Raw genomic sequence first — 25,028 nt, 5'->3', positions numbered from 1 at the left:
TAGTATTTTTATTATCCTTAATTTAAAAAAAAAAAACTTTGTTCGCCACTTGCTGCGGTTACCGACAAAGTTAATAAATTCGAAGTTATGCACTCACATTAGGTGCAAAATCATGCCCCTATATCACTTTAAGGTCTCGTTTGGTGTAATTGTTTTATTATAGCCGAAAACACTTTTAGTTAATAATTCAGTAGCTTCATATGTTAACATTCCGTGAGTTTTCTACACTTTTCAAACAAAAGATTAGATGGCATGTCTTTATGCTTACTAATATCATAAAATAAATTGAAAATTCACTATGATGTTTAAGCTGCTCAAATCTTTCTCTTAGAGCTAAAATTCGAGGTTTATTTGTTAATTAGGGGCCGTTTTGAAATAAAACGAAAACATGCAAAGGAAGAAATTTAATTACCTCTGTGGCTGTTCATATGTACATTCAGCTACTTCTCAACGTAGTTCCCATAGTCATAGCGGTAGATGAGCCTTTGTAGACCCTCATCAAAGAAATCTGCCGCCAGATCAGACAGCCAATCCGTCACGGTCTGTTTGGCTTAATTGGCTGTTGAATCGCTTCCCAGCGAGAAAAATCTTCAAGTGGAGGAATAGGTGATAATCGCTAGGGGCGAGATCCGGACTGTATGGAGGGTGGTCCATCCGCTCCCAGCCAAATGAGTCATTGAGCGACTGCGTTGTCGTGCAGCAACATGCGTACGCTTACTCTTGTGTTCCTCTGTAAGCAGTTTGGGCACCCAGCTTTCTGAACTTCAAATTATCCACTAAAATAGTGTACAGTAAAGAACGTGAACCTTGTGGAAACAAATCAGACAGCGTTGACACTGTCAAACGGCGGTTGGCTCGTATCACGCTCTCAACATCATGCACCAATGAGTCAGTTGTGATCGAGGGGCGTGCTGATCGTGATTCGTCATGAACGTGCGACCGGCCTTAAACAGACGTACCCACTTACGCACCTTGCCTTCAACAATGACATTCTCACCATACACCTCACGTAACTGGCGATAAATGTCTGACGCTTTAAGATTTTTCGGGGTCAAAACCCTGATCACTGATCGTATCTCACACTCGGCTGGATTTTCAATCACCTGCACCACTTCCATTGTTCACCATAGGGCCTCCCCCCATGGCGCAGTGGTAGCGTCATTGCCTTGTAATCAAGGGGTCCCGGGTTCGATACCCGGTGGAGGCTCAAGTGGTTCGGATCCCACTTTAAACTGTAGGTCCAGTCCCGATTAGCCTTACTGTGCATAAAGTGGACTTAAGACACCAACTCAAACCAAACCATTGTCCACCACAACAACACCAAACGTTTCACAATGTGCAAATTGCGTCTGTTTATATGCAATGCATGTCGGTAACTAACGCACATGCGCAAAATGCCAAGCACACAGTGTTGCCAACGTGAGCGCAAAACGTCCCCTAATTAAAAGATAAACCTCGTAATTGTCTAGGACCTGGTAATAAAAATAAACTGTACCTGTTTTTGTGAATCTTCAAAAGTTTCATGATACTGAAACTCCTTTCGATTTCGGCCCTATTCAGTGTTGCCTATCTTTGGATCATCTATATAAATTCGATGCCAATTCTTTCTCATCAACCGGGACTCGCAGGTCGCCGCCTTCTACGCCTCCACGAGTGGTGGGAGGGAGGCCCTGCCAGACTGTCAAGTGGCGTCTAAGAAACTTTAAAATTTTTCATCGCTCCTGCTTTTTCAAAGCGCTGATATGTTTGCAAGAAATCATCTAACACATCGTAGATTAATGTTTTGAAGACATTTGCTCATTACATTACGTGGAGTAAAAAGTCATACCAGAGCAAAGAAATGTAAAGCCACACAACTGGTTTGCAATACACTGAACCTCATGTGCGACCATTTGGACAGTTTTATTGCCGCCAATAATTTGAACGAGCACTTGGTTTTAAAGTGAGACCACTAATATGTTCCTTCAAAACGGTGGCTTGGCATATATTAACTTCCAAGTTATATAATATAATATTATAACTTTCAATTTTTCAATCGGCTTATTTTTCTCTTCTCTTCAAATGATGCTGCCCTGAAAATTTGCCCCTCTGGGCGGTGGCACGGTTCAACCCCCCCCCCTTCCGCCGGCCCTGACTACAGCTGTACTGTACTAACCACTGCACCATGGAGGTTACCGAGAATATTTGATTTGATTTTTGTTATTTACAACTTGGAATAGAATTTGGGGGAAAACGACAAACGTAATACTCGATATGAGGGCGGAGTGTTATCCTTCCATCTAACAAACTCAGGCTCATACTCAGGATTGTTTCCGATAAGGGAAACCCTTGCTTTGTCGATTGTGAGGTGCCGTCAATGGGTGCTATCGGAAGGGACGGTAGGCGTGACATCACGCGGCAGTGGAATGGCCTTCTACCTCCAGGGAGTGATGACGAGAAATTGTGATTTTTTCCCGTCTTGTACAGTGGGATCTATGAGTATTACCGTGCAAATTGTCCATCACCATGTTCGTGCACTTTATTTCACCCAATAAGAGCTTCAAGAATTAAAAGAAGATTTAAAACAAGCTGTTGACAACTTCTGCACCAGCATACATAAAAATCCATCGCTTAAAAGCACATAGGATGCAAGAGAAAAATTAATGAAAATAGTCATGGGCATTTTGTACGATAATACTCATGGATCCCACTGTACAAGGGATTTTAGAAATTTGCCTACCGACATTAGGGATTCTGAACAGTTTGGAAATACCTTCGAAAATAATCACTTCAGGGAAAAAAATAGTCTGCAGAATTCGATAACTTCATAGGCGTAACTTGGCGGGGACAAGGGGCACCTGCCCCCGAATTTTCAGCTGTATTAAAATTTAGATGTTAATGGTACTTTTGTTAACCTCCCGGGACGGGGTCGTCTAACGTAGACCCCAAGTTCGACACTGCCCATCCAAAGTTAGGGCCCATGAGCAGTAGTAATCTGTGGGTATACGGGACGGATTTTTTTTTTGCATCCCGACTTTCGGGACGACAAAAATTGGCAATTTCAAATCTCTGCTATCGGAATACAGATCATTCTACACGTCATTCTCCCTTACGTGGTTGTTTTTTTGCATTTCTGGAATGGTCCGTGTTAAAAATGTAAACATAAACATTGGTCTTGCCCGGTCCCCCTGGAACTTCCGGTTTAGGCCAGTTCGTTGTTTCCAGTACAGAATGAGCGCTTGTTTTCATCAATTGTCCAATAGTCAAGAAAGGTATTTCTTAAAGTTCTACTAAGAAGGAGTGGACGTCAAGAATCCTTCGGATGATCAACTGCAGAGCAGATTATTAAAACATGACGTGTCTTTGTGGCCGCCAGTTGTATGGCATACTACCACTACGTATCTCATGTACACGCACGACGAAATCAAAACGTACGAAAGTTTAGATATATTCAACTATTTTGTAAATGGAAAAGTGAGGAAAAGACAATTCTATGAAACTAGTGATATTATTAAGCGAATCTTTGCCAACAAATCTGCAGACATGATACATGCAAATGCTGCTAAATATGTGTGATTTCAACTTCGCTTTTCCGCCTGAGGGATTTAGGGAAAACCTATGATATGGCATGCCACTTTCACTTGCACGAATTTACTTCAAACAACAAGGGAGTTTTCAGACTGAAGCGACAAGCGATATCGAGATTTCGCACAGAAGCATTCGATCTAAAGCAAACCATTCACCACGCTTGCGTAAATAACAGGCCGGGGCAACACAATAAACAATATTGATAAAACGGCCCAGTCCGAGCGACATGAAAGCGAGAAGCGACACCTGCAATTTGTCGTGTCGCTTTCATTCGGAAGGTGGTGTTTATTTTTTAATGTTGGTTTCCAAGAGACACGTATCGCTTCAGTCTGAAAGCTTCCTTTCGAACCAATTCACCACGAGAAAATGCACGTGTCGCTTGGACTGGTCTGTTTTCTCAGTACTATGTATCGTGTCGCCTCGCTCTGTTGTATTCGTATGGAAGGTGGATTGTTTCCTTCAGAATAAGGGGCCATAGCTTGTCGCTTCGGTGTGTAATCTCCGTGCCACTTGTAAGTGAATCCTCATGATCAACGAAATGTATCGAACGGAAGGGACGCGACAAGCTGCACGTGTTGCTCAGATTCCCAATGGCGTGATTGTGCCACCTGAGACTTGATTTCCCATGCGCGGTAAATGCTTACTTATAGACTAAATGGGCCTGTGTCGCTTGTCACTTCGGTGTGAACCACTGCTGTCGCGTGTCGCTTCGCTTTGAAACCTTACTAAGGGCCGTTCTTTTCACTACAACACAATACGCAGATAAGGAATCAACATGCTTGTAATAAAATGCAAGTCGTACAAATTTGCACGGATACCAATCCTTTTTCCGTTCTTGTATTCACAGGTTTCGTCTCTCTACGTCCTCCGGAATTATAACACCTCTTTCCTTCGGAAACCTACGAAGTGATACTTGACTCAATAAATTTGTTCCCGATCGAAGTGTGCAACCATATGCTATGCAGCTGACACGCTATTTCATTGTAAAAGAATCTCCACTTTGCCGTTTCATATTATCGTCCATAGCACCGTAAGTGTAACCGGATGTTCCAGGGGAGCCAGACGAGTGCACATGCTCCGCAGTAGCTCCGCCTTTAACACCGAGAAGTGTCAGATACTTGCTATACAGAGAATATTGAGATTGGAATTATCCAACTGCTCATGATCCCGAAACGTCGGGATTCCCCCCCCCCGATCCCAGCACCTATTTTCGGGATCCCGCACACCCCTACCACAGACTACTGTCCCTACATCATAGTGTCTGTGCTATCGGTAGTTGCGTCGGGAAGTAATGCTTTGCAGCAGTGTTGCGATTATTCAGGATTTGACTTCGAAGTACCGTAGCTCTCGCAGATGGATAGGTTTTTCTCTATTCCCTTATCGTATAACACTTCTGCAACCTTATATTCTGACATCAGACGAGGAATGCCTACGTTTTTAGGTTTGGTTCTATTAGCATAAATACTCTGAAAGTTTATTATTTATGGTAAGAGAACTAAACCTAGCGAACCTAACCTAACAACTTGGGTATTTAGCCTAAAAATAAATTGGCAGTGTCTGCTGCCACGTTCTTTTTCTGCTGGAACCTCAAAAAAGATGCGCGTGGCAGTAGACTCGGTCTTTGTTTTATCGTGATTTCATCATGCTATGTATGCAATACGTCTGTAACTCATATTGTGAAGTTGTAGCGATTAATTTCACAAAAATGTTTTAAGATTAGGTCCCTCAGCATTCTTCTAATAATAAACCTAAATGCTCTCGTAGTTAGGTTAAGTTCTGTTAGCATCAAAATAATATCGCTAAATGCTTTCTAAAGATAAAGGTTCTAAATTACCTGTACATTCATTCCCACTAATCATAAACTTGCATTTCTCTCGTCTTAATCTGTTCTTAAGATTTGTAACATCATCTTAGCAGACGAATTACGTGGCAGCAGCAAATTTGACGCTTATTCTTACTGCTGACACGTGCGTGGCAGCAGACTCGGCCAAATAAATTATATATATAGTGACGTTAGAACGCAAGAAGTGTTGTGCGATAAGGGAGACTCATGTAAACCGGGATGAATGAAATACACTTGTTTCTTTACCTTCATTTAGCGCCGTTGTAGAGAAATTCGGATCTTTATGGTTTTGTAATTCGGCAACACTGTCTATCTCGGCTCGGCTTCTGCTGTTTTCTGAAACATATATTTGGGGTATGTATGCTGCTGTGAATGAATAATTTTTTGTGTTAGGTGAAGCGAGTATTTTTTATTAAATCGAATTCTTTATCTTCCAAACCTTAATCCAATGTTATGAAAATAAAACACAACACAAACTGTCACTACGTTTACGATAGTGCAAGGGTCAATTGTAAGACCGGCCGTGTACTATAAAATGTACGCACAACCTTAGTGGCTGATAAATGTTTATCTACTCGCTCTGCATATCTTCCGACGCACCTCAGAATTTTAACTCGTTTATTCTTTTGGAGCAAATACAGAATACCGGAAGTATTTTCAATTGCTTTAAAAATCGGCATACGTACTAATTTTGACCTCGTAATCACGAATCTGCAGTTAAAATTTGGCGGTCACGTCTAGAAATTGCGAAATAAGTCGAAAAAGTGGGTCCGTGAACGAAGTAAACACCATTGATTTATGAAGAAAACAACTATTTTTTTTGCAATGATTAGCGTTTCAAAACTATGTTTACGATCACCCTTAATTGGTAACACTTTACTATACTGGAGACGGATTTCTTCAAATTTACAGGAGAAAGCACATATGCAAATCATTTTCTGTAGCGTTGTTGATGTTCGGGAATGTAGTTTTGATCCATTTTAATGCGAATGCATGTGGTTTTCTACGAAAATCTATTTCCGACGCGCGATTGCTGCTGCCGCCATTTGCTTTCTGCACGAGAGCACAATACGCGCTATTGCTGCTGCCGCCATTTGCTTTCTGCACAATGCGTAAACCCTGTAGTCAGTGTTTCAAATCACGTCGTGTTATCGCTACAAGATGACGTGTCGAGGATGCATCGTGAAGTTGTTGCCGGATGTGGAAGATGCCGTTGAATTTGTAATTCAACACGGAATCTTGAAGAAAGAAGTGGAATGCAGGACATGGAAGGTTAAAATTAAAAGAATTCCGTGTATTTTCTTTCATCAAGAAAAACCGATGTTGTCCGTATATGCTAAATTGAACGAAAGGAATGCTAATGGAACCTAACCTAACAGGCCTAACCTAACCTAGTAGGCATACCTCATCCCGGTGATGGTTCTTGGGGCTATCGTGAATTTTTGGGCTAACGTCAATGGTTTTTGGGGCTACCCATGGATGGTTTGTGGGGCTAATGTCAATGGTTTAATAATTACTCTTTATGTCAAAAATTCAACTTTGGTAACATTATCGTATGAGGGAAACGGATTCCTTCAAATTTACAGGAGAAAGTACTTACGGAAATCATTTTCTTTAGCGTTGTGGAAGTTCCTGAATGTAGATTTGATCCATTTTAATGTGAATGCGTGTTGTTTTGTGCGAAAATCTCTGTCTGACATGCTGTTTCTGCTCCCGCCATTTGCTTTCTGCACGAGAGTGCAATGTTCCGTGTGTTAAGATGATGCAACCCCGTAGCCAGTGTTTCAGCCTCGCCATGTTTTCACTAGAACATGACGTGTCGAGTATTTTTAATTTTTTTTTAACTATGCTTGCCTAACCTAACTTAGCCTAACCTAACCTTACGGAAAATGGTTTTTGGGGCTAACGTCAATGGTTTGTGGGGCTAACGTCAATGGTTTGCGACGTATTAGCAAAATTTCAAATCTGGGCACGAAAGTAGATATTTTCCGGTGAACGAGGTTGCAACACTGCATAAATCGACAAAACACACTCAGAACGCCCCCTAAACCAGTACGCTATCATGGCCATAATGTGTTACAGATTCAAAACAACAAGTAACAGTAAGTACTCGTAAATCTAAGAAATAGACATTGATATGCATTATTTCACTTTAGGAAATGTTCCACATTCGAAAATAACACGTTAGGAATGTAAAGAAGTCTGAAGATTCGTAGGTGTTTCCCTCATACGATAATAGTACCTCAACTTTTTTTGGTGAAAAAATTTCGTGAAATGTTTTTAATTTTTTAAAAAAAAATTAGGTATTTTTCGGTGAACAAGGGGTAACACTTTACTATACCTGAGACAGATCTCTTCCAATTTACAGGAGAAAGTACTTACGCAAATCATTTTCTGTAGTGTTGTTGATGTTCGGGAATGTAATTTTGATTCATTTTAATGCGAATGTATGTGGTTTTGTACGAAAATCTATTTCCGACGCACTATTGCTGCTGCCGCCATTTGCTTCCTGCATGAGAGCACAATACGCTCTCGTATTGTCTGTATATGCTAAATTGAACGAAAGGAGTGCTAATGGAACCAAACCTAACAGGCCTAACCTAACCTAGTAGGCATACCTCGTCCCCGTGATGGTTTGTGGGGCTATCGTGAATTTTTGGGCTAACGTCAATGGTTTTTCTGGCTCAAGGAACGATCAACGGTAAGCTATCGCCATGTTGTGTGTGGAAATAAACAAGAACAGTAAGTACTCGTAAATGTAAGAAATATACATTACTTTCCTAACAAATCAATTATTTCACCTAAATAAGTGTTCCGGAATGCAGAATAGTACGTTAGCAATGTAAAAAAGTGCGAAAGAAATGATTCCCAGGTGTCTCAGGTATAGTAAAGTAGTACCAACAAGGTTGCAACACTGCATGCACACTCCAAATCGACAAAACACTGGCACATCACACGATGAATGGGTAAGCTATTGTCATATTGTGTGTGGAAATAAGGAACAACAGTAAGTACTCGTTAATGTAAGAAATAGACATTATTTTTGTTAGAAATTCATTATTTCACCTAAAGAAATGTTCCGCAATGCAGAATAGTACGTTAGCAATGTAAAATATTGCGAAATAAATCATTGATAGATTCTCCGGTATAGTAAAGTAGTTCCCTTAATTTTTACCATGCTTGCCTAACCTAAGCTTACCTTACCGTGAATGGTTCTTGGGACAAACATATTTTTCAACTTTACGCAAGATGCCATTTTCTCACATGCAAATGAACTCTCCATGCAATTGGTCTCACTTATTGCACAACACTTGAGCAACGTTGTGTTATGACTACGGTAGTAAGACCGTTGTGCGGAAAGGAAGACATGTTCATATCAGAAACATGGTTTCCATGTTATTATATGGAGAATCATAGCAGTAATTGACAACGTTATTTTGCAATTTGTTGACGTGACCACAAATTTTTAACTGCAGATTCGTGATTACGAGGCCAAAATTAGTGAGTATGCCAGTAATCAGAAATTTCCGTAGCATGCAGGTGAGGTAGTTGAATTAACCGCTCTAAATAATAATAACAATGCTCATTATTTTTCCATCTTATGCTTTATGTTTTGTTTTTGAATTTGTGCATGGATTCAACTGGTACCCCTGACCCTCTGTAACTGTGGTAAAGAGTGAAAACATTTGCATGGTTTATGTAGAGTCAGGTGCTCCCCCTCTTTGGCAAAGGAAAAGTCATAATGCTTACATGTATCCTGAGATATTACACAAGTCTCTTTAATCTGTTTCTTCTTGATTTGATTTGATTTTTGTTTTTTGTTGCCTTTCTGTCACTTTTAGCTATTTGCAACAATGAATATGAGTGATGATATAATTAAGTTCATGAATGGACACTCATAAAGAAAATATATGCCCAGGCTGGGATTCGATCCCAGGACCCCTGGTGTTCTAGCATTCAAGCACTCTGCCATGGTGGTCTTACGTTCATATACATTCCCCTTTTCATTTCTCTCTTTTTCATTCATCCTTTTGCTTATGTTTTAAATTTTTGTGTTTCCTTACTTTCTTACCATAAAACATCCATACATTGTGAAATAATATTAAAATATTAATCAATACTGAGAATATATATGTCTCTTACCGCAGCTGTAGTAATCATCTCATCAATGTATCAAACATGCAAATCCTCAGAATTGGGCTATTTTTAATTTTCAAAGCGCCCCTGCATATACTTTTAGTCATCAGTCTGTACCTTGTATATAATATCATGAACAGACTGCATGCAATATCAGCTTCTAAGCAATAAATATGAACATTTTTAGACCTACAAGTATTCTTTGCAAACTCACAGAGGTGAACAATTCATCTGAATGTTTTGCAGGACGCTGTTGAAAAAAAAAGGATGCTATAATCAGGATGTCTGATCACTCTAGGTTTATTAAGATTGTTATTTATGCACATTTTCTTTTGTATTTAGCTCGCGCAGATTTGTTATGGTGAAATAAAGTTCCTCTGTTTATTTGGCCTGAAGCAGCACAGCCGGAAAGGTTCACACAAGTGAATATAGTACCCAAGACTGCAATCCAAATCAACACTAGATGGGACATTACCTACCAGCTTCATAAATACACAATATTAATGACAAGAGTCAATAAAATCAATGAATATTAATTATTTTCATTAAAATTTATTATAAAATAAAGTAAATCGAGCACAAAGAACTGAAAATGAAGAAGATGTGAAACTATCATTAAGAGTAGTAGATTTACTGGTATTTATAATTGAACATTATTATGTTAGTAGTGTTAGGTTTAACGCTGATAGCAATTTTTGATGTTTTTGTTAGGTTAAGAGTGTTAAGTTTGTTCACGTTATCATTTGTATGTGTTTTTTTTTCGCTGTTTGAGTATCTATGCAACCAACTGTTTTTTACTAATAAAAGGTGGTGATAACACTCTCGGGAGGTTTTTTACTTGCATGGGCCATACTTGGGATCAAATATCATGGTTATTTGTGCTTCCCATGCCCTAAAAGACGTAAGACATCTAAATCTATAAATTGAAAAAGAATTTGACATAATTCTCAAGCTGTTACAGGCAGTTACAAAACGTTGACGTGTGAAATGTACTTAATAAATAAGTGTTGGTGAATGAGCTCAAATCTGCTAATCTTGCCACCTGCTTGACTGTAGTCTCACCCTTATGTATTTTGAAAAACTGAAAATTAAATGTTTATTTTTCACACACTTTTATGCTCACCAGTAGGGGAGAAGCTCCCTTTCACTTGAAACTAGTAGACTTCCATGGCCTAGTGGTTAGCACAGCATGATACGACGTTAGGGGACTTGTGTTCAAAACCTGGACTTGGTATATATGTTTTTCGTGAGTGTCTTTTCATCAATTTCATCATATCATCACACATCCTCATCACCGCAAAAAGCAGGTGGAAAAATCACATTTTCTGTGTACGGAGCCATGAACAAAGGAAAAAAATAAATAAACTCACTTTCAAGCTGAAAAGTGGTTCAGGCCATAGGTCTTGCGCCACAACTTGAGCTCGGGGGGAGAAAGTATTCCAGTTGACCACCGAGGCAGTTACAACCCTTATAATGAGTTCTCTACCCTTCAAAAGCAGTGTTTGCAACCGCAACTGTCAAAATATCCTCTAATAAAGTTAGGGAAAGAATAACTGCATATTCTTATTTCTAAGAAAAACGCCCATCTTAAATGATGTTTCAAATGACTCCATTCCCATTTGAAAATCTGGAGGTAATTCCAAGATGGGCACCATGATACATACTAGCCTCATCTGGTGTGCCTCACCCTCATTACCCATATCTGAAGTTGCATCGTTCTCCGTCAAGCAGTTATCAAATTAAAAGGTGATGCTGGATTTTTGCCTCATTCTGTACAATAAAATAATAATAAAAAGAGCCGGCTCCCATGGTGGAGTGATTAACACATCGTGCTACGATGCCAGGGGTCCCGGGTTCGAATCCCACGTGGCCATGGATGTTTGCGAGTGTCTATTCATCATATCATCACTCATCTCCATCTTCGGAAATTAGCCAATCGTGGCACAAAAGTAAAGTAAAATAAAGCAAATCAATTAATATAAAAAAAGAAAACTATACTGTACTGCTTTGACAGTTTTTTTTTTCAGGAAAATTTAATTACACAAACATCAAGTAAAAAACATGGGCAAATGCTCCTAACCTAACAAAAACATCAATAATAACCTAAGCTTACATTAACATGAAATTACAACTGCATTAAACATAAGAGAGCTTTCAGATTGAAGCGAGAAGCAGTGTGGATGTTTGACACCAAAGCAACAAGCAACATGAGCTCCTTCAGTCCATAATAAGCATGCACAAACAACAGACCAAGGTTGCATGATTGACAGTATTAAGAAAATTAAACAGTCCAAGGAACATGTGCCGCTTGTCATGTTTCTTTGGTTCGAAATGTTGCATGTATTACCGAGAGTTCATTTTTGAGAGATATGTAAAGCTTGTCTGAAAGCTCCCTAGCACTAAAAACTGGTTTTGGACATTTTGCTGTATCTCCCTCTTTCACCCAATTTAGCACACAATGATTTGTTCCTATTATCCCAGATGAATAAGCCTTTGCAGGTTAGTTGTTTTCACACTGGCAATTAAAGAGCTTTCAAGCCCAGTATGCAGACTTACAAATTTGTGTTGCAGAACATCCAGATGCTGTAACAGACATGTATGGATCTGTAGAGGAGCTATGCAGGGGAGGGAAAGTCCCATCAAGGTTTTGTTTTGTTCTTCCCTCAATTTCTTCATGTAGATAATTAAAACCCTACAATAACCCCTTGTACCCTTGCATGCTGTAGTTTTGTAATGTAAGTGTCTGAATGTGCAATTTCTTTTTCCGAGGCAAGTCTATTGCTATTGCAATCATCTGGTTCCAAACACAATTTTGTCTCTGTTCTAAAGGACCAAAAAGCTGTCTTGAAGTGACGTCACCTTGTGCAGCTTGAAAGCACCAAGTACACGAGCAATCGAGCCCATAGAGCGCAGCATGCGAGATTTTCGTCTTCCTTCTAGACTTATGTACTCATTGTTCTTTTGTCTGAAATCATGGAAGTCAAAAGTCAACCAGATGTTGCCGTATCTGGCACTGCAGTGAAAGTGCAATTCGAAAGATTTCCGCTTTCAGTTCAAGACTGAACTGTGAGACCATTCCCGAAGGGTCTTCACTTCAAGTATGGTCTTGCACCTTCGTTCGTTGTCATGACAAAATTTCCCTAATATGTACAACTCTAAGAAGTTAATACAAATGTTTCTGAAAAATTTTTTAGAATCAGTAATTAACTATTGTGTATATTTTTAGGTAACACATTTAATATGGAAGACCCTGAAAACGTTGTAGTTAAAGTTGAGCCAGAAGACTTTGAATATGAAGATGAAAAGGAAGCAGAAGGTGACGACATCAGTGAAAGTAACAATTGGGAAAAAATCGGAAAATTTGAAATAGAAATTGAGGACCAGTCAAAAAATTTTCCATGTCAAACTCTGCAAGTAGAAAAATGTGATGAACAGCCAGGTTTTGTATCCTGTCAGACAATTAAAGATGAAGCTGATTCCTCTGTAGATGGAAATGATCTGGAAGAGGAAGATGAGAGGTAATAATTTGTATTAAGAAAAGTTTTAATTGTTTTGTTTTTGTAACTGACTATTTCTGCCTGTTCTTTGAGTTCCCCATAAAAGACAGCTAAAAAAGTAAAGTTACCCCTGCACATTGCATCATGAAGGTATATGGGGGATTTGGAGGTGGTGTGATCAGCATTGTGCTCCCGCTGCCTTTACCTCAACAGGTTTATCCCCAGGTACTCATTTATGAGAGGCTGGGTGAACCTCAGAGTCGTTCCATGCAGGAACATTGGTGGAAAAAATTTCACCCGAAATCATCCACCCTGGGAATGGAACCGGAGTCTCCCACATGGCAGTCAGATGCCCTACCGGTTGGACAAATGCAGCTCTCGAGTAATGCATGTTGCTTTCGCAAAAATAGTAGTAATCTGATCAGATTGGGTTCCAAAACCAAGGGGGGGGAGTATATTTCTTATTGTAGTTAAGGTTTAGCATAGTGCAGAGGCAAAAGTGGCGAAAAGTGGGGGAGCAACTCCCCCCCCCCCAAATGCTGCCACTACTCTGAGTGATTACTATTTTCATTACTCCATTGGCAAATTGACAATATCTTGTCCATTTCTTTCACTCAATCAGTTTGTGTCATGTCCTGAGTTTTTACCTTGATTTCCTGGTAGTGACAATGGACTCATTTATACTTTCAAGTCTCTGGCACACTTCACTTCATAAAAACAGTCTTAACAGAAAAAAATGAAACCATTACAGGATGTGACAATCATGCAAGTTACTTTTCCATCAAAGCTATTATAGAAGATTTTATTGCAACAGAGCTGCTTTTCAGAAATTCCACAAGGCAATACAAAACATGACACGCGATCTTCACTGCTTGCCTTTACACAGCTTAACACTAGAACAGCAGAAAGAGTCAAAATGACCCTTTGCCTCAGAATTCCACAAGTAAATTTCCACTGTTCTTTTTTTGTAGAATGAGTCTGGCAATTTACAAGAGGTTTATATTTTTATAGTTCATTTCATGTAATATATGTAGAACAGTGGAACATTTTGGGTCATTTTGATTGCAGTGTACTTTATTTGAATGCTGCTCCATGAACTGTCTGACAGTGGTTCATCTACCAACTTGTCTTAGAATGTTTTCATTGTGAAGTTAGTCTTGAAGCTCTCCTGGCGACAAACGATGAAAACATTCTCTCGGGCTATCAACAGGTGAGTTGCGAAAAAGAATTGAAGCTTTCAAGAGCTAATGCCACTCTCATCTTCAGGGTAGAAGTGCAGTGCTGAGCAGCAACCCAGTAAATATGTGTTTGAAGATGTAAGTTCTTGGTGAAGATGGTGGACCAGTTGCGAGCCGTGTCTGCTGCGTCCGTCAGGTTCAGAAGTCCCAGTAAAGAAGCAATAGCCATTCATGGGGGGAAAGGGGAATCTGAATTGTGACACAGGGCTCGAATTAGACCTGGCTTAACTAGCGATAGTCAACGAGCAGCGCAGATGCATCAGACATGGTTTCCAATTGGTTTGCGATATTCACCAGGAGGTCGATCTCTAATCACATATTCACTGGGTTGACACTCAACACTGCACTTCTACCCTGAAGATGAGAGTGGCAAAGTTTTCTGGCACTGCTGCTGGTAAAATACAAAGTAGTCCAGCATAAACAATAATTTGCCTACAAATTTTCACCTCCTCTCGTGATATAAATGTCTACATAATACTTCTAGCCAAACTCTTTGGGGTGTTCTTTCTGAGGGTCTCTTCATCAATTTCATTGTATCATCACTCATGCTCATCTTCAAGATTAGGCAAAAAGTAGTAGAAGAGAAAAGTAAAATAAACCAAATCAATCAATAATACTTCTAGAAATAAGATTATACCAGGTGTATAAGCTTAAATCTGCTGTTTGCTCATAGATGGCGTTAGTGAGCGTATGAAGCTACCATGAGCACGCCATACCTGGTGTTTTTATGAGTTGGACATCTGCCAACACAAATCAGTGCACATCGTTAGCAGGTGCAGACAACAACAGACAGTGTTCCTGTGGTAAGCATGTCTAGTTTTGTGCCAGAAAAAGAGCATATGCGGGAAGCTCTGCTTTTCTGCTTCCATTTGAAGAAATCGGCTGCCGAATCGCATCGAATGCTTGTGGAAGCCTATGGTGACAGTGCTGTATCGGAAACAACGTGCAGGGATTGGTTTCGTCGGTTCAAAGACGGCAATTTTGACCTGAGCGACAAGAAGCGTGAAAATCGGCTCAGGAAGGTTGAGGACCATCAATTGCAGGCTCTTTTGGACGAGGACGATACCCAAACGCAAAAGATGCTTGCCGAGCAATTGGGTGTTACTCAAGCAGCCATTTCCATGCGTCTACGTGCCATGGGAAAGGTTCAAAAGATCGGAAAATGGGTGCCGCATGAATTGACCGATCGGCAGCTGGAGAGACGCCAAAACACATGCGAAATCTTGCTTGCCAGACAAAAAAGAAAGTCTTTCCTGCATCGGATTGTGACTGGTGATGAAAAGTGGATATATTTCGAGAATCCTAAACGCAAGAAATCGTGGGTTGATCCCGGCCAACCATCAACATCTTCCTCGAGACCAAATCGCTTCGGCCGGAAGACGATGCTGTGTGTTTGGTGGGATCAACAGGGCATCGTCTACTTTGAGCTGTTGAAACCTGGTGAAACTGTCACTGCCCACCGCTACCACCAACAACTGATCAATTGCACCGTGCTCTGTGTGACAAAAGACCGGATTATCAAGAAAGACATGACAAGCTGATTTTCCTCCACGACAACGCCCCATCACACACGTCAAGACTGGTCCAAAACTACTTGGAGACATGCAACTGGGAGGTGCTACCCCATCCCGCCTATTCACCAGACCTGGCCCCTTCCGACTACCATCTGTTTTCGTCGATGGGCCACGCCCTCGCTGAGCAGCACTTCGATTCGTATGCAGACGTCCGAAAATGGCTTGATGAGTGGTTTGCCTCGAAAGAGAAGGACTTTTTTTGGCGTGGTATCCACAAATTGCCCGAGAGATGGGCAAAATGTGTAGCTCGCGAGGGCAAGTACTTTGAATAAATTTCTTGTTGCTTTCTATGAACAAACCATGTGTTTTTCTGACTACAAAACAGCAGATTTAAGCTTATACACCTGGTAGAATAATTGAACTTTCCTTGCTCTACCATACCACCTCATCCTTTTCTTCCTTTCCTGGGTTTTACTTGTGATGTATCTTTAAGTTCTTCTTAAAGGTTCACATACCCACTTTTTATAGATGCAAAATAATATACAGTTATTTTAAGTGATTTTTATTTTATTTTTTCATGTGACGTTTCGCTCTGGTTTCCCAAACCTTTCTCAAGCCAAGATATCCACACACAACTTTACATGACTAGTCACTGTAACATTGTAACATTCTGTACACACATGAAAAATAAATGTATATTATTTTGCATTTTTCTTCCGAGAAGCTGCATTGAAATATGTGTTCACTTCTTTGCGTGAAGCCTTAGGGGTATTTTGTGGGCAGATAGTGTTGCACAGCTAAGCAGATACCTATAGACAATTTAAAACATATCCAGGGATAGGAAGAAACAAACATATAGCATTTGTGTCAAAACACGTCCGTGGAAGGAAAGGAAAAAAGGAGAACTAACGCTAGCCCAGCATTTTTACAAGCCAGGTTACAATATGTGAATATTAAGAACAGAGGCAAGAAGAGCAACCTCTACATATTTGTGACTTAAACACATGAAATAAAGTGAGGTCAAAATTGAATCATGTGCATGTGAGACATCAAAAGCGGCAAATGGATTCAGATGTAATTTATGAATAATAACTGAATTTAAAGGTAAACATTTCTTGCAATTAACCTGTAGTCCTCTATTTTGTATTTTATCAAGCCCACAGAATTCATATTATGAATTGAACTCTGTAAAATATGTATACACTTTCAAACTTCCATGAACCAACCTAAATAAAACCAACAAAAACATGTACATTTTGGCATGTTCATACATATAAATATCCTAATTTCGGTTTTTGTATATTTCAAGGAACAGATCATCCAGTGATTCACCAGAACCTGTTGAGAAGGAAGATAATTTAGAAAAATCATCTGCGTCTGCATGCGATGATGGTTCTACTACTGCAGAAATCTCCCACACAGATTCCATGTTGAACGTTCCTCTTAGTGGACATCACCGACCCTACAAGTGTGTAGTTTGTGGATTTTCCTACATTTGGAAAAAAAATCTGCTCAGACATCAAAAGTGCCATGAGAGAGGCCCTCCGTATGTCTGTATTATTTGTGGTGAGGTTTTTCCAGTGAAGGAATCATTGGAGAAGCATAGATTGGTTCATGATACGGATCATATATATGCCTGTGAGGTATGCAATAAAAAGTTCACCTCGATGAGAGTGTTACGGACGCATATGAAAATCCATGCACCCGAGAGGCAGTTTTTGTGCAAAAAGTGTGGAAAGTCCTTCTCAACGCGAGGTGAATTGGTGGATCACAGTAAGATGCACTCGGAAATTTCAGAGACTTCAGAGAAATTGGCGATCAAAGAACGTCCATACAAGTGTGATGAATGTGGCATGTCTTATCGATGGGAAAAGTTTTTACTGAATCATCTTAAAATTCACGCAGGAGGTCCTCCTTATCCGTGTGTATACTGTGATGAAACATTCATGGACAAGGACCGTCTTGATCAGCACATACAGACCCACGATAAATCGAAACCTTACACTTGCACAGAGTGCGGGAGGTCTTACATTGCAAAGAAAAATTTGCTTAAGCATAGGAGGAGTCACAATGCAGGACCACCTTATACGTGTACATATTGTGGTGATTTGTTTCCTCTTCAAGATGAATTTGATATGCATATGTCAACGCACGACAAAGAGAAACCATATCGATGTGAAATTTGCACCGAAATATTTGCAGCGAGTGAAGAGTTGGGAGAACACATAAAAACTCATTCTTTAGAGCTCCCATATTCGTGCCAAGAATGTGAACAGTCTTTTGCAACAAAAAGGGAACTAGAACACCATAGCAGAGAGCATGCAGGTGAAAATGCTCACGTGTGCCAGATTTGCGGGAAATCTTTCAGCAAAAACAACTACTTGATTAAGCATAAACGACGGCATGGAATAAAATCCCATTCGTGTTCCGTGTGTGGGAAGTCATTCTTCGAAAAGTCGTCGCTTTTGGACCATGCCAGGACGCACACTCGAGAGCGACCGTTTGCCTGCGAACTGTGCGGAAAGGCCTTCTCTAACAAGAGTGGGTTGGGGAGACATCGCAGGAACCACAGTGGGAAGCGCTCATGGTCCTGCAAGTACTGTGGGAAGCTCTTCACGGAAAGAGGCGTTCTCCTGCAGCACATCAGGATCCACACAGGAGAGAAGCCTTATGTGTGCGAAATGTGTGGGAGGAACTTTCGATTCAGTGTTCAACTTAGACTTCACAGGAAAACTCATCTTGAGGACACTTCATAGCTAAGCAATATTTAATTTCATGTTGCTTAATCATTCTTGATTACCAGTTGCTGACCTCCATGGCAGAGTGCTTAGCACAGGTGCTATGAATCGAAGGGTCCGGGGTTTGAATCCTAGCCTGGACGTGGATGTTCTTTGTGAGTCATCAATTTCATCATATCATCACTCATCCTTCATCTTCACAATTAGCCAGAAGTGGCAGAAATGCGAAGTAAAATAAACTAAAAATCAAATATTGATTACCAGTTATAATTACCATTTATTTATTTAATTTTTTATGCCTCGAAGTCCTTGATACAGGATAGACACCGATGAAGTAACCTAGAGGTTAAAGAGCTTTAAATTGATTGAGTTTAATTTTAAGTCCACTTTTATGCACATATAGACTAATCAGGACTGAACCTACAGTTTAAAGTGGGATGCAGGAACCTCTATAAAACTGCAACATAGTTTGGTAAACTATGCATGTGAAGTGAACAGAAGTTAAATTTCATAACTTTCTCAACTTATAAAACAACAAATGTAGAGAAACTTATGTACATACTTTTTTCACAAAACTGTTTTTGAAACAATTCAGCAAATCCTAAAAGATGCAAGAAGGAAGAAAGAAAAAAATCAACCACTAGACTCACAGATCATGAAATGCAATAACCATAAAATCCAAAAAGTGCATGTTAAACACACAGTACACATCCTAATAGACAGTAGAAATCAAATAAACATACGCCATCATACACTTCCCCACACGAATTAAACCGGCACTTGACAAGCACACCTACAAGCAGTTGACTAACTAAAAACAGCAGAAGCATGCTAAGCAAAATTGCAACAATTTCCAACAAGGATGGTGAAGTAAGTGGGCCACCAAAATAGCATACTTCGACTTTGAGTATTAAACTTGATATAAGATCATTGCTGACCAGATTTATTATTCATACAACCTTTGAACCTTTGTTTCTTGACCAAAATGAAATTTGTAACCAGTTATAAAACTTAGTGTTTGCAAAATATATATTTTTTAAGGCTGAGGTTCAAGTGGGCAATGCATCTCTGATGAATGAGCATTTGGAAAATTAAACTGGTAACCTTTAACAATTATTACATAACAGCCTTTTCTAGCATGCAAGTTTGTAAAGTAAAATATACATCAATTCAATAATTTTAATTTAATTTTTTTTTGTATAATATACTTGTCATGTAGTTGCAGATGGTTCAAACGTTAAATACACATCCGTCGTCTGACATGTAGGCAGAAGAGTCTGTATAATTAAATGTGTTATAGGCCAAATGGAAAAAATTGTAGTAAATAAAACTAGCCATAGATAGAAGCAACTATTTTTGTGAAAAAATGAAATAAATGTAACATTTTACAACTTGCAATACAAATCAAAACTATTTCATGACATGTATAAAAATAAAATAAAATAATTAATCTGCAACTAGGTAAAGCAAAGCAGAAAAAAATTATTTTAATTACTTTGAACCAAATGACAATTGTTATGTACCTGGAGCACTCCATTGATATTGGATACTACTTACGATATCAGTAATTTCTAAATTATTCAGATATTTTTTGGTGTATCTATTTTTTATACGGTGTGTAAGTTTCATGACTTGGACAAGTATTTTTTTCATTATGAAGATTTTCTTTGTTGGACACAGGCAGGGTAAACTAGACATTTGGTTTCCTTTCCAGTTACCTTGTTAGTATGCCAACCCAGCATAATGATTTTGAACAATTTACATGTGAGGGGTTCAGAGCACAAGCGATATAACTCCAAGACAGTTTTGGCACAAAGGCACATTTAGATAACTTAGTACATGGATGGATCAGAAAGAAAGAATACAGTATGACCTGTTATGAGTTGATGTATTCTAAGAAGGCGTCACTTTTCCACATAATCTCCAAGGCGATTGAGGCATTTATCAGACCTCTGGACCAACTTGTTGATGCCGTCTTGGTTGAAATCATGTCCCTGCTCATTAAATCACTTTGTGGCAGCTGCGTGAACGTCATTGTCGGACGAGAACCGTGTTCAAGACAAGTGCACCTGTGCTTTCAGCTGGGGGAAAAAGAAAGAAAGTCAATGGAGGTGTATGGGGGTGGTTTCACACTTCTCACCTGAAACGTTGCAGGCTAATTTCATGCGTGACTCTCACTACATTTGATACATTCCTGTTATTGTTAGGCATTGTATATCTTACGTTGCACAGGTAAAATATGTTTTTCTTATTGCATTTTCAAGTAGAAGTATTAGACTATACTTTGGTATATACATTATGATACTGCATGCATATTGATAATTTATGTTTCAATTAGTAATGACTCACACTACATGAATGAAACAGTATTTTGAATTTTCTTCCAATTTCACACAAAACAATACAATTTGATACTACCATCTGACTTTACATATAATAGAGCAGAAACTCTAACAGTGCTAAAATGTTGATAAAGTAAACAATTAAGTATTAATCACAAATTAATCACGTGACTCACACTACTTTTCCTTTTTCAATAACAAAAAAAAAAGGGTTAATAAACTCACTCCATGTGGCATTGTTGCCAGATTGCTGCTCATACATTGATGCCAGTTGCTGATTCTTGCTTTTTAAACATTTACCAACAACGTTTTGTATTTCAATGAGTGGTTAAAAATATTTTTAAACCTCAGTTCGGTGTACATTTCTGTGGAATTAGCAACTGTTGAGTCTGGCAGGCTGTGTGGACTCTTGCATGGTCATGAATGAAGATAACACCCTCACTCAACATGTCTGGCTGTTTGCATCTGATGGCAACATGTTGTCTACTGATAACACTCTCACCGTACACTTCTACGAGTTGACGTTGAATATTTGCTGCCGGAATATTCCTTTTCCACAAGAAGCACTTCCAAAGCAGACCAATTTTGCAAGCATCTTGCCATTGCATTGGCTACTATGCCACTGACGGTAAGCGTAAAGTTGTCAAAATTCACCATGTGTATATGATGCCATCTGTTACACCTCCGGGTAAACCAATTACGTACCTCCTAATTCGTGCATTCACAGAATACTTGTTGTAACCTTTTTTTCTGATCCATCCACGTACTATGCTTAGCTGTTGGAGCAGGCATACAGCTGTTGATACTTCACAGTTCTAAGTTAATGGAGTTATGTTACTTGTGCTCTAAACCCCTCATATTGCCACATACTAGTTATCTTATGGTGTGTTTGAACGAGAACTTTTTTACATGTAGTAAGTTCGTTAATAGAAACTTTGAAGATTTTCCTGCAAGCAGACAGGAGATAGAAAGAGCCACCAACCAAGAGAGATAGAGAGAGAAAGATTGAACTTAAAAGAAATAAGATATACATGAAATTAAATTGAAATATATAGAGGTCTCGTATGGTTGTCAAAAGGATGTTGTACCATTCTTCCTCCAAAGCAGCTGCAAGTTGTTGTAGAGACGATGGTGGTGGGTAGCGGGCTCGCACGTTGGTCTCCATAACCGACCACAGGGGCTCAATAATATTAAGGTCTGGCGATTGTGGAGGCATGGCAGATGTGACATTGCATCTTCGTGCTCATCAAACCAGTCCTGGACGATGTCAGCTGTATGAACAGGGGCTCTGTCTTCTTGAAACACGACATCACCATCTGGGAACAAAGTTTGCACCATGGGATGCAGCTGGTCACTCAAGATGGTTACGTAGTCCCTGGCAGTGACATGTCCATGCAGCGTGATGATGGGTCCGGCAGAATACCAGGAGATGGCTGCCCAAATTATCACTGAACCACCGCCATGCTTCACTCTCGGTAACAGACAGTCTGTATCGTACGCTTGTGCTGGTGTTCTCCACACGTACACTCGGCCAGCAGTTGGAAACAATGTAAAGGATGACTCATCTGACCAGATTACAGTCTTCCACTGCTCCATTGTCCAGTTTTTATGGGCGTTGCACCACTGTCTCATTCTAGCAGCATGGTCAACAGTCACGAGTGATTTGGGAATTGCAGATCTGCCATGAATACCCTGCTTGTGGAGTTCTCTTCTGACTGTTTTGACGCTAACAGGGTTTGTAAGCACTGTATTTAGCTCAGCAGTGACTTTTGGAGCAGTGGTGATCATCTGCTTGGTCACAATTCTACCCAATGTGCATCTGTCTCTGTCACGCAACACACACTTGCATCCACGCTGGTGCTTCGCTGATGCGGTTTATCCGGAAGTCTCGTAGGCAGTCATGATCTTCGAGACTGTGCCTCTTGATACACCAAACATTTCCGCTACTTTCGTCACGGAAGCTTCCACCATATGCGCACCCACAATTTGCCCTCTTTGAAACTCTGTCAGCTCAGACAAGATTCACGATAACCTGAACGGACCGGTCGCTGAACTGTAACTGGCCCATCTGTCAGGTTGGCTAGGGTGTATACCTCGCAGGAAGTGCCAGTGACCACAGCGCCACCTACCATTCAGATGCAAATCGTGTTTGAAATGGCTACCTGTTTTATACCAGGTGTTTCCATATTTTTGTCCATCTCCTGTACATAGTAGGCTATGAGCATGCAACTGCAAAACATGGAAAATTGTATTTTTGTGGGTAAGAAGACATAAGCCTTCAAGTTGCTTTTTGAAACATGGACCTGAGTTTTCCATAAACTAGTGGGAGTGAGGGTGATGCTATCCCCCAGGAAGAGATGAGACATCATCCAACCAGTTACGGAGTAATGTGTGGTCAGCGTGATGAACCCCCAGATTGTAGACATCCATGAAACATTCCTATTGGAGAATACAAGCAAAATTCTAACTTGAAATGAAGAAGAGGGAAGGAAGTTGAAGAGCATGAGAAAGTTGTTCTTGACATTGAAATTTCTCATTCATGACCCGGTTACGCTACTCATTCGTATCTCCCCAATTTCCTCACGATGGTGGGTGGCCACCAGTCCATGTGTACAGGTTGAAATCTCAGGAGAAGCTTCCCCCTGGAGACTCGAACCTGCACACGTCCTGTAGCCAGAGCCTGATGATGTCTTAGACCACATAGTCACTGTGCTGGACTCTTGTAATAGTTAATCACTTCAGCAGGAGATGGGGCCCAGGGGGCAATTTTCCCCTTGCTCTAATGGCCAGTGCCCCTCTTCTGTCGCACAGGCAGGCCCATAGCCAGGCAGGGGCCAGGGGGTTCAGCTCCTTCCCTGGACCTGCCGTTAGCCCCCCCCTGGCACTGCCATCAGCCCCCCTTGACATTAAGTAAAACTATTTTGTGTAATTTGTTCCAGTGAAGAGTGAAAATGGGATAAATCCACAGAACATGAACAGCAGCTATTTCATTCGCTCAACTTGTTTATGAGCAGAATTCTAAGTAGCTGCAAATATTTAAAAGATTAACTAGACTTTAGAAAGTTCCTTCATAGGGGGCTTCTTTAACTGTATTTTCGCTACCCCTTTTTGTGACCTCCTGTTTAGACAGAAATCTGTGACTTTGATATTATCATGCAAATTCCCTTCGCATCTGCATCAAAAGTCAACAGCTCCCAAGTTTTGGGAACGAAGGGAGTGTTATTGCATCCACCGTGGGTGAAATGTACTGTAGGCAATGTGATTGAATATTGTGCATTTTTTTGTGTGTGATATACATATCTCTATCATCTAAAGTAGATTTGAATGTGCAGTGGTCCCCAAAGTGTGTGCCACGGTGCCATGGTGTGCTTTGGCTGGGTTTTAGGGGAGCCACAAAATGTTACATTATTTTCACTGAAATGATTATATTGTTCCAAATATTTGCTTAGTACTTTTTACATGTAAAATGTTTCTGAATTTGAAATATTTGGTCTAGGAATTAATTCGTGCGCCTGGACAAGAGATGGCGTAATGAGCGTATCGTCCCACAGTTCCGTGTATCCACACATGCGTTGAAAACTCCTGTCAGCACGCATCGTTCGTAGTATAGGGCAGTTGATTGACGCGTCAACAACAGCATTTTGTAGTCAACTGAACATGGCGCAGTTTGTGCCAGATAAAGTGTTTTTGCGGGGTGTTCTGCTTCATTATTTTAACATGCAGAAAAGTGCTACCGAAAGTCATCGTATTTTGGTGGAAGTGTATGGTGACCATGCGCTAGCTGAGCGAACGTGTCAGAAGTGGTGATTTCGGGCTGGAAGACCAAGAGCGACCTGGACAGCCAAAAAAAATTGAAGACTAAGAATTGAGAGCATTGCTCGATCGGGATTCGTCTCAAACGCAGGAAGAATGTGCAGAAGCATTAGGTGTTGATCAAACAACAGTTTCCAAACGCCTCAAAGCCATGGGAATGATTCAAAAGATGTCACATTGGGTTCCACATGAATTGAAAGACAGAGACGTTGAAAGACGAAAAACCATTTGCAAATTGCTGCTTCAAAGACAGAAAAGAAGGGGTTTTTGCATCGCATTGTTACTGGCGATTAGAAGTGGATCCATTACGAGAACCCGAAACGAAAAAAGCCAGGTCCA

General features: G+C 40.1%; 1 protein-coding gene across 1 annotated transcript; it reads left to right on the top strand.

The window, feature by feature from the left end:
* The first annotated feature begins 5,688 nt into the window (after positions 1-5,688).
* Positions 5,689-19,925, top strand: LOC146000404 (uncharacterized). The gene is made up of 3 exons (XM_083137997.1): positions 5,689-5,764; positions 12,774-13,065; positions 17,106-19,925. The coding sequence occupies exons 2-3, from the start codon at positions 12,788-12,790 to the stop codon at positions 18,550-18,552; spliced, it is 1,725 nt and encodes a 574-aa protein (XP_082994123.1). The 5' UTR covers positions 5,689-5,764; positions 12,774-12,787; the 3' UTR covers positions 18,553-19,925.
* The last annotated feature ends 5,103 nt before the right edge of the window (positions 19,926-25,028 follow it).

The sequence above is a fragment of the Lepisma saccharinum genome, chromosome 16, assembly GCF_977018435.1.
Source record: "Lepisma saccharinum chromosome 16, izLepSacc3.1, whole genome shotgun sequence".
Taxonomy (NCBI): domain Eukaryota; kingdom Metazoa; phylum Arthropoda; class Insecta; order Zygentoma; family Lepismatidae; genus Lepisma; species Lepisma saccharinum.
This window is presented reverse-complemented; position numbering and strand designations above follow the sequence as displayed.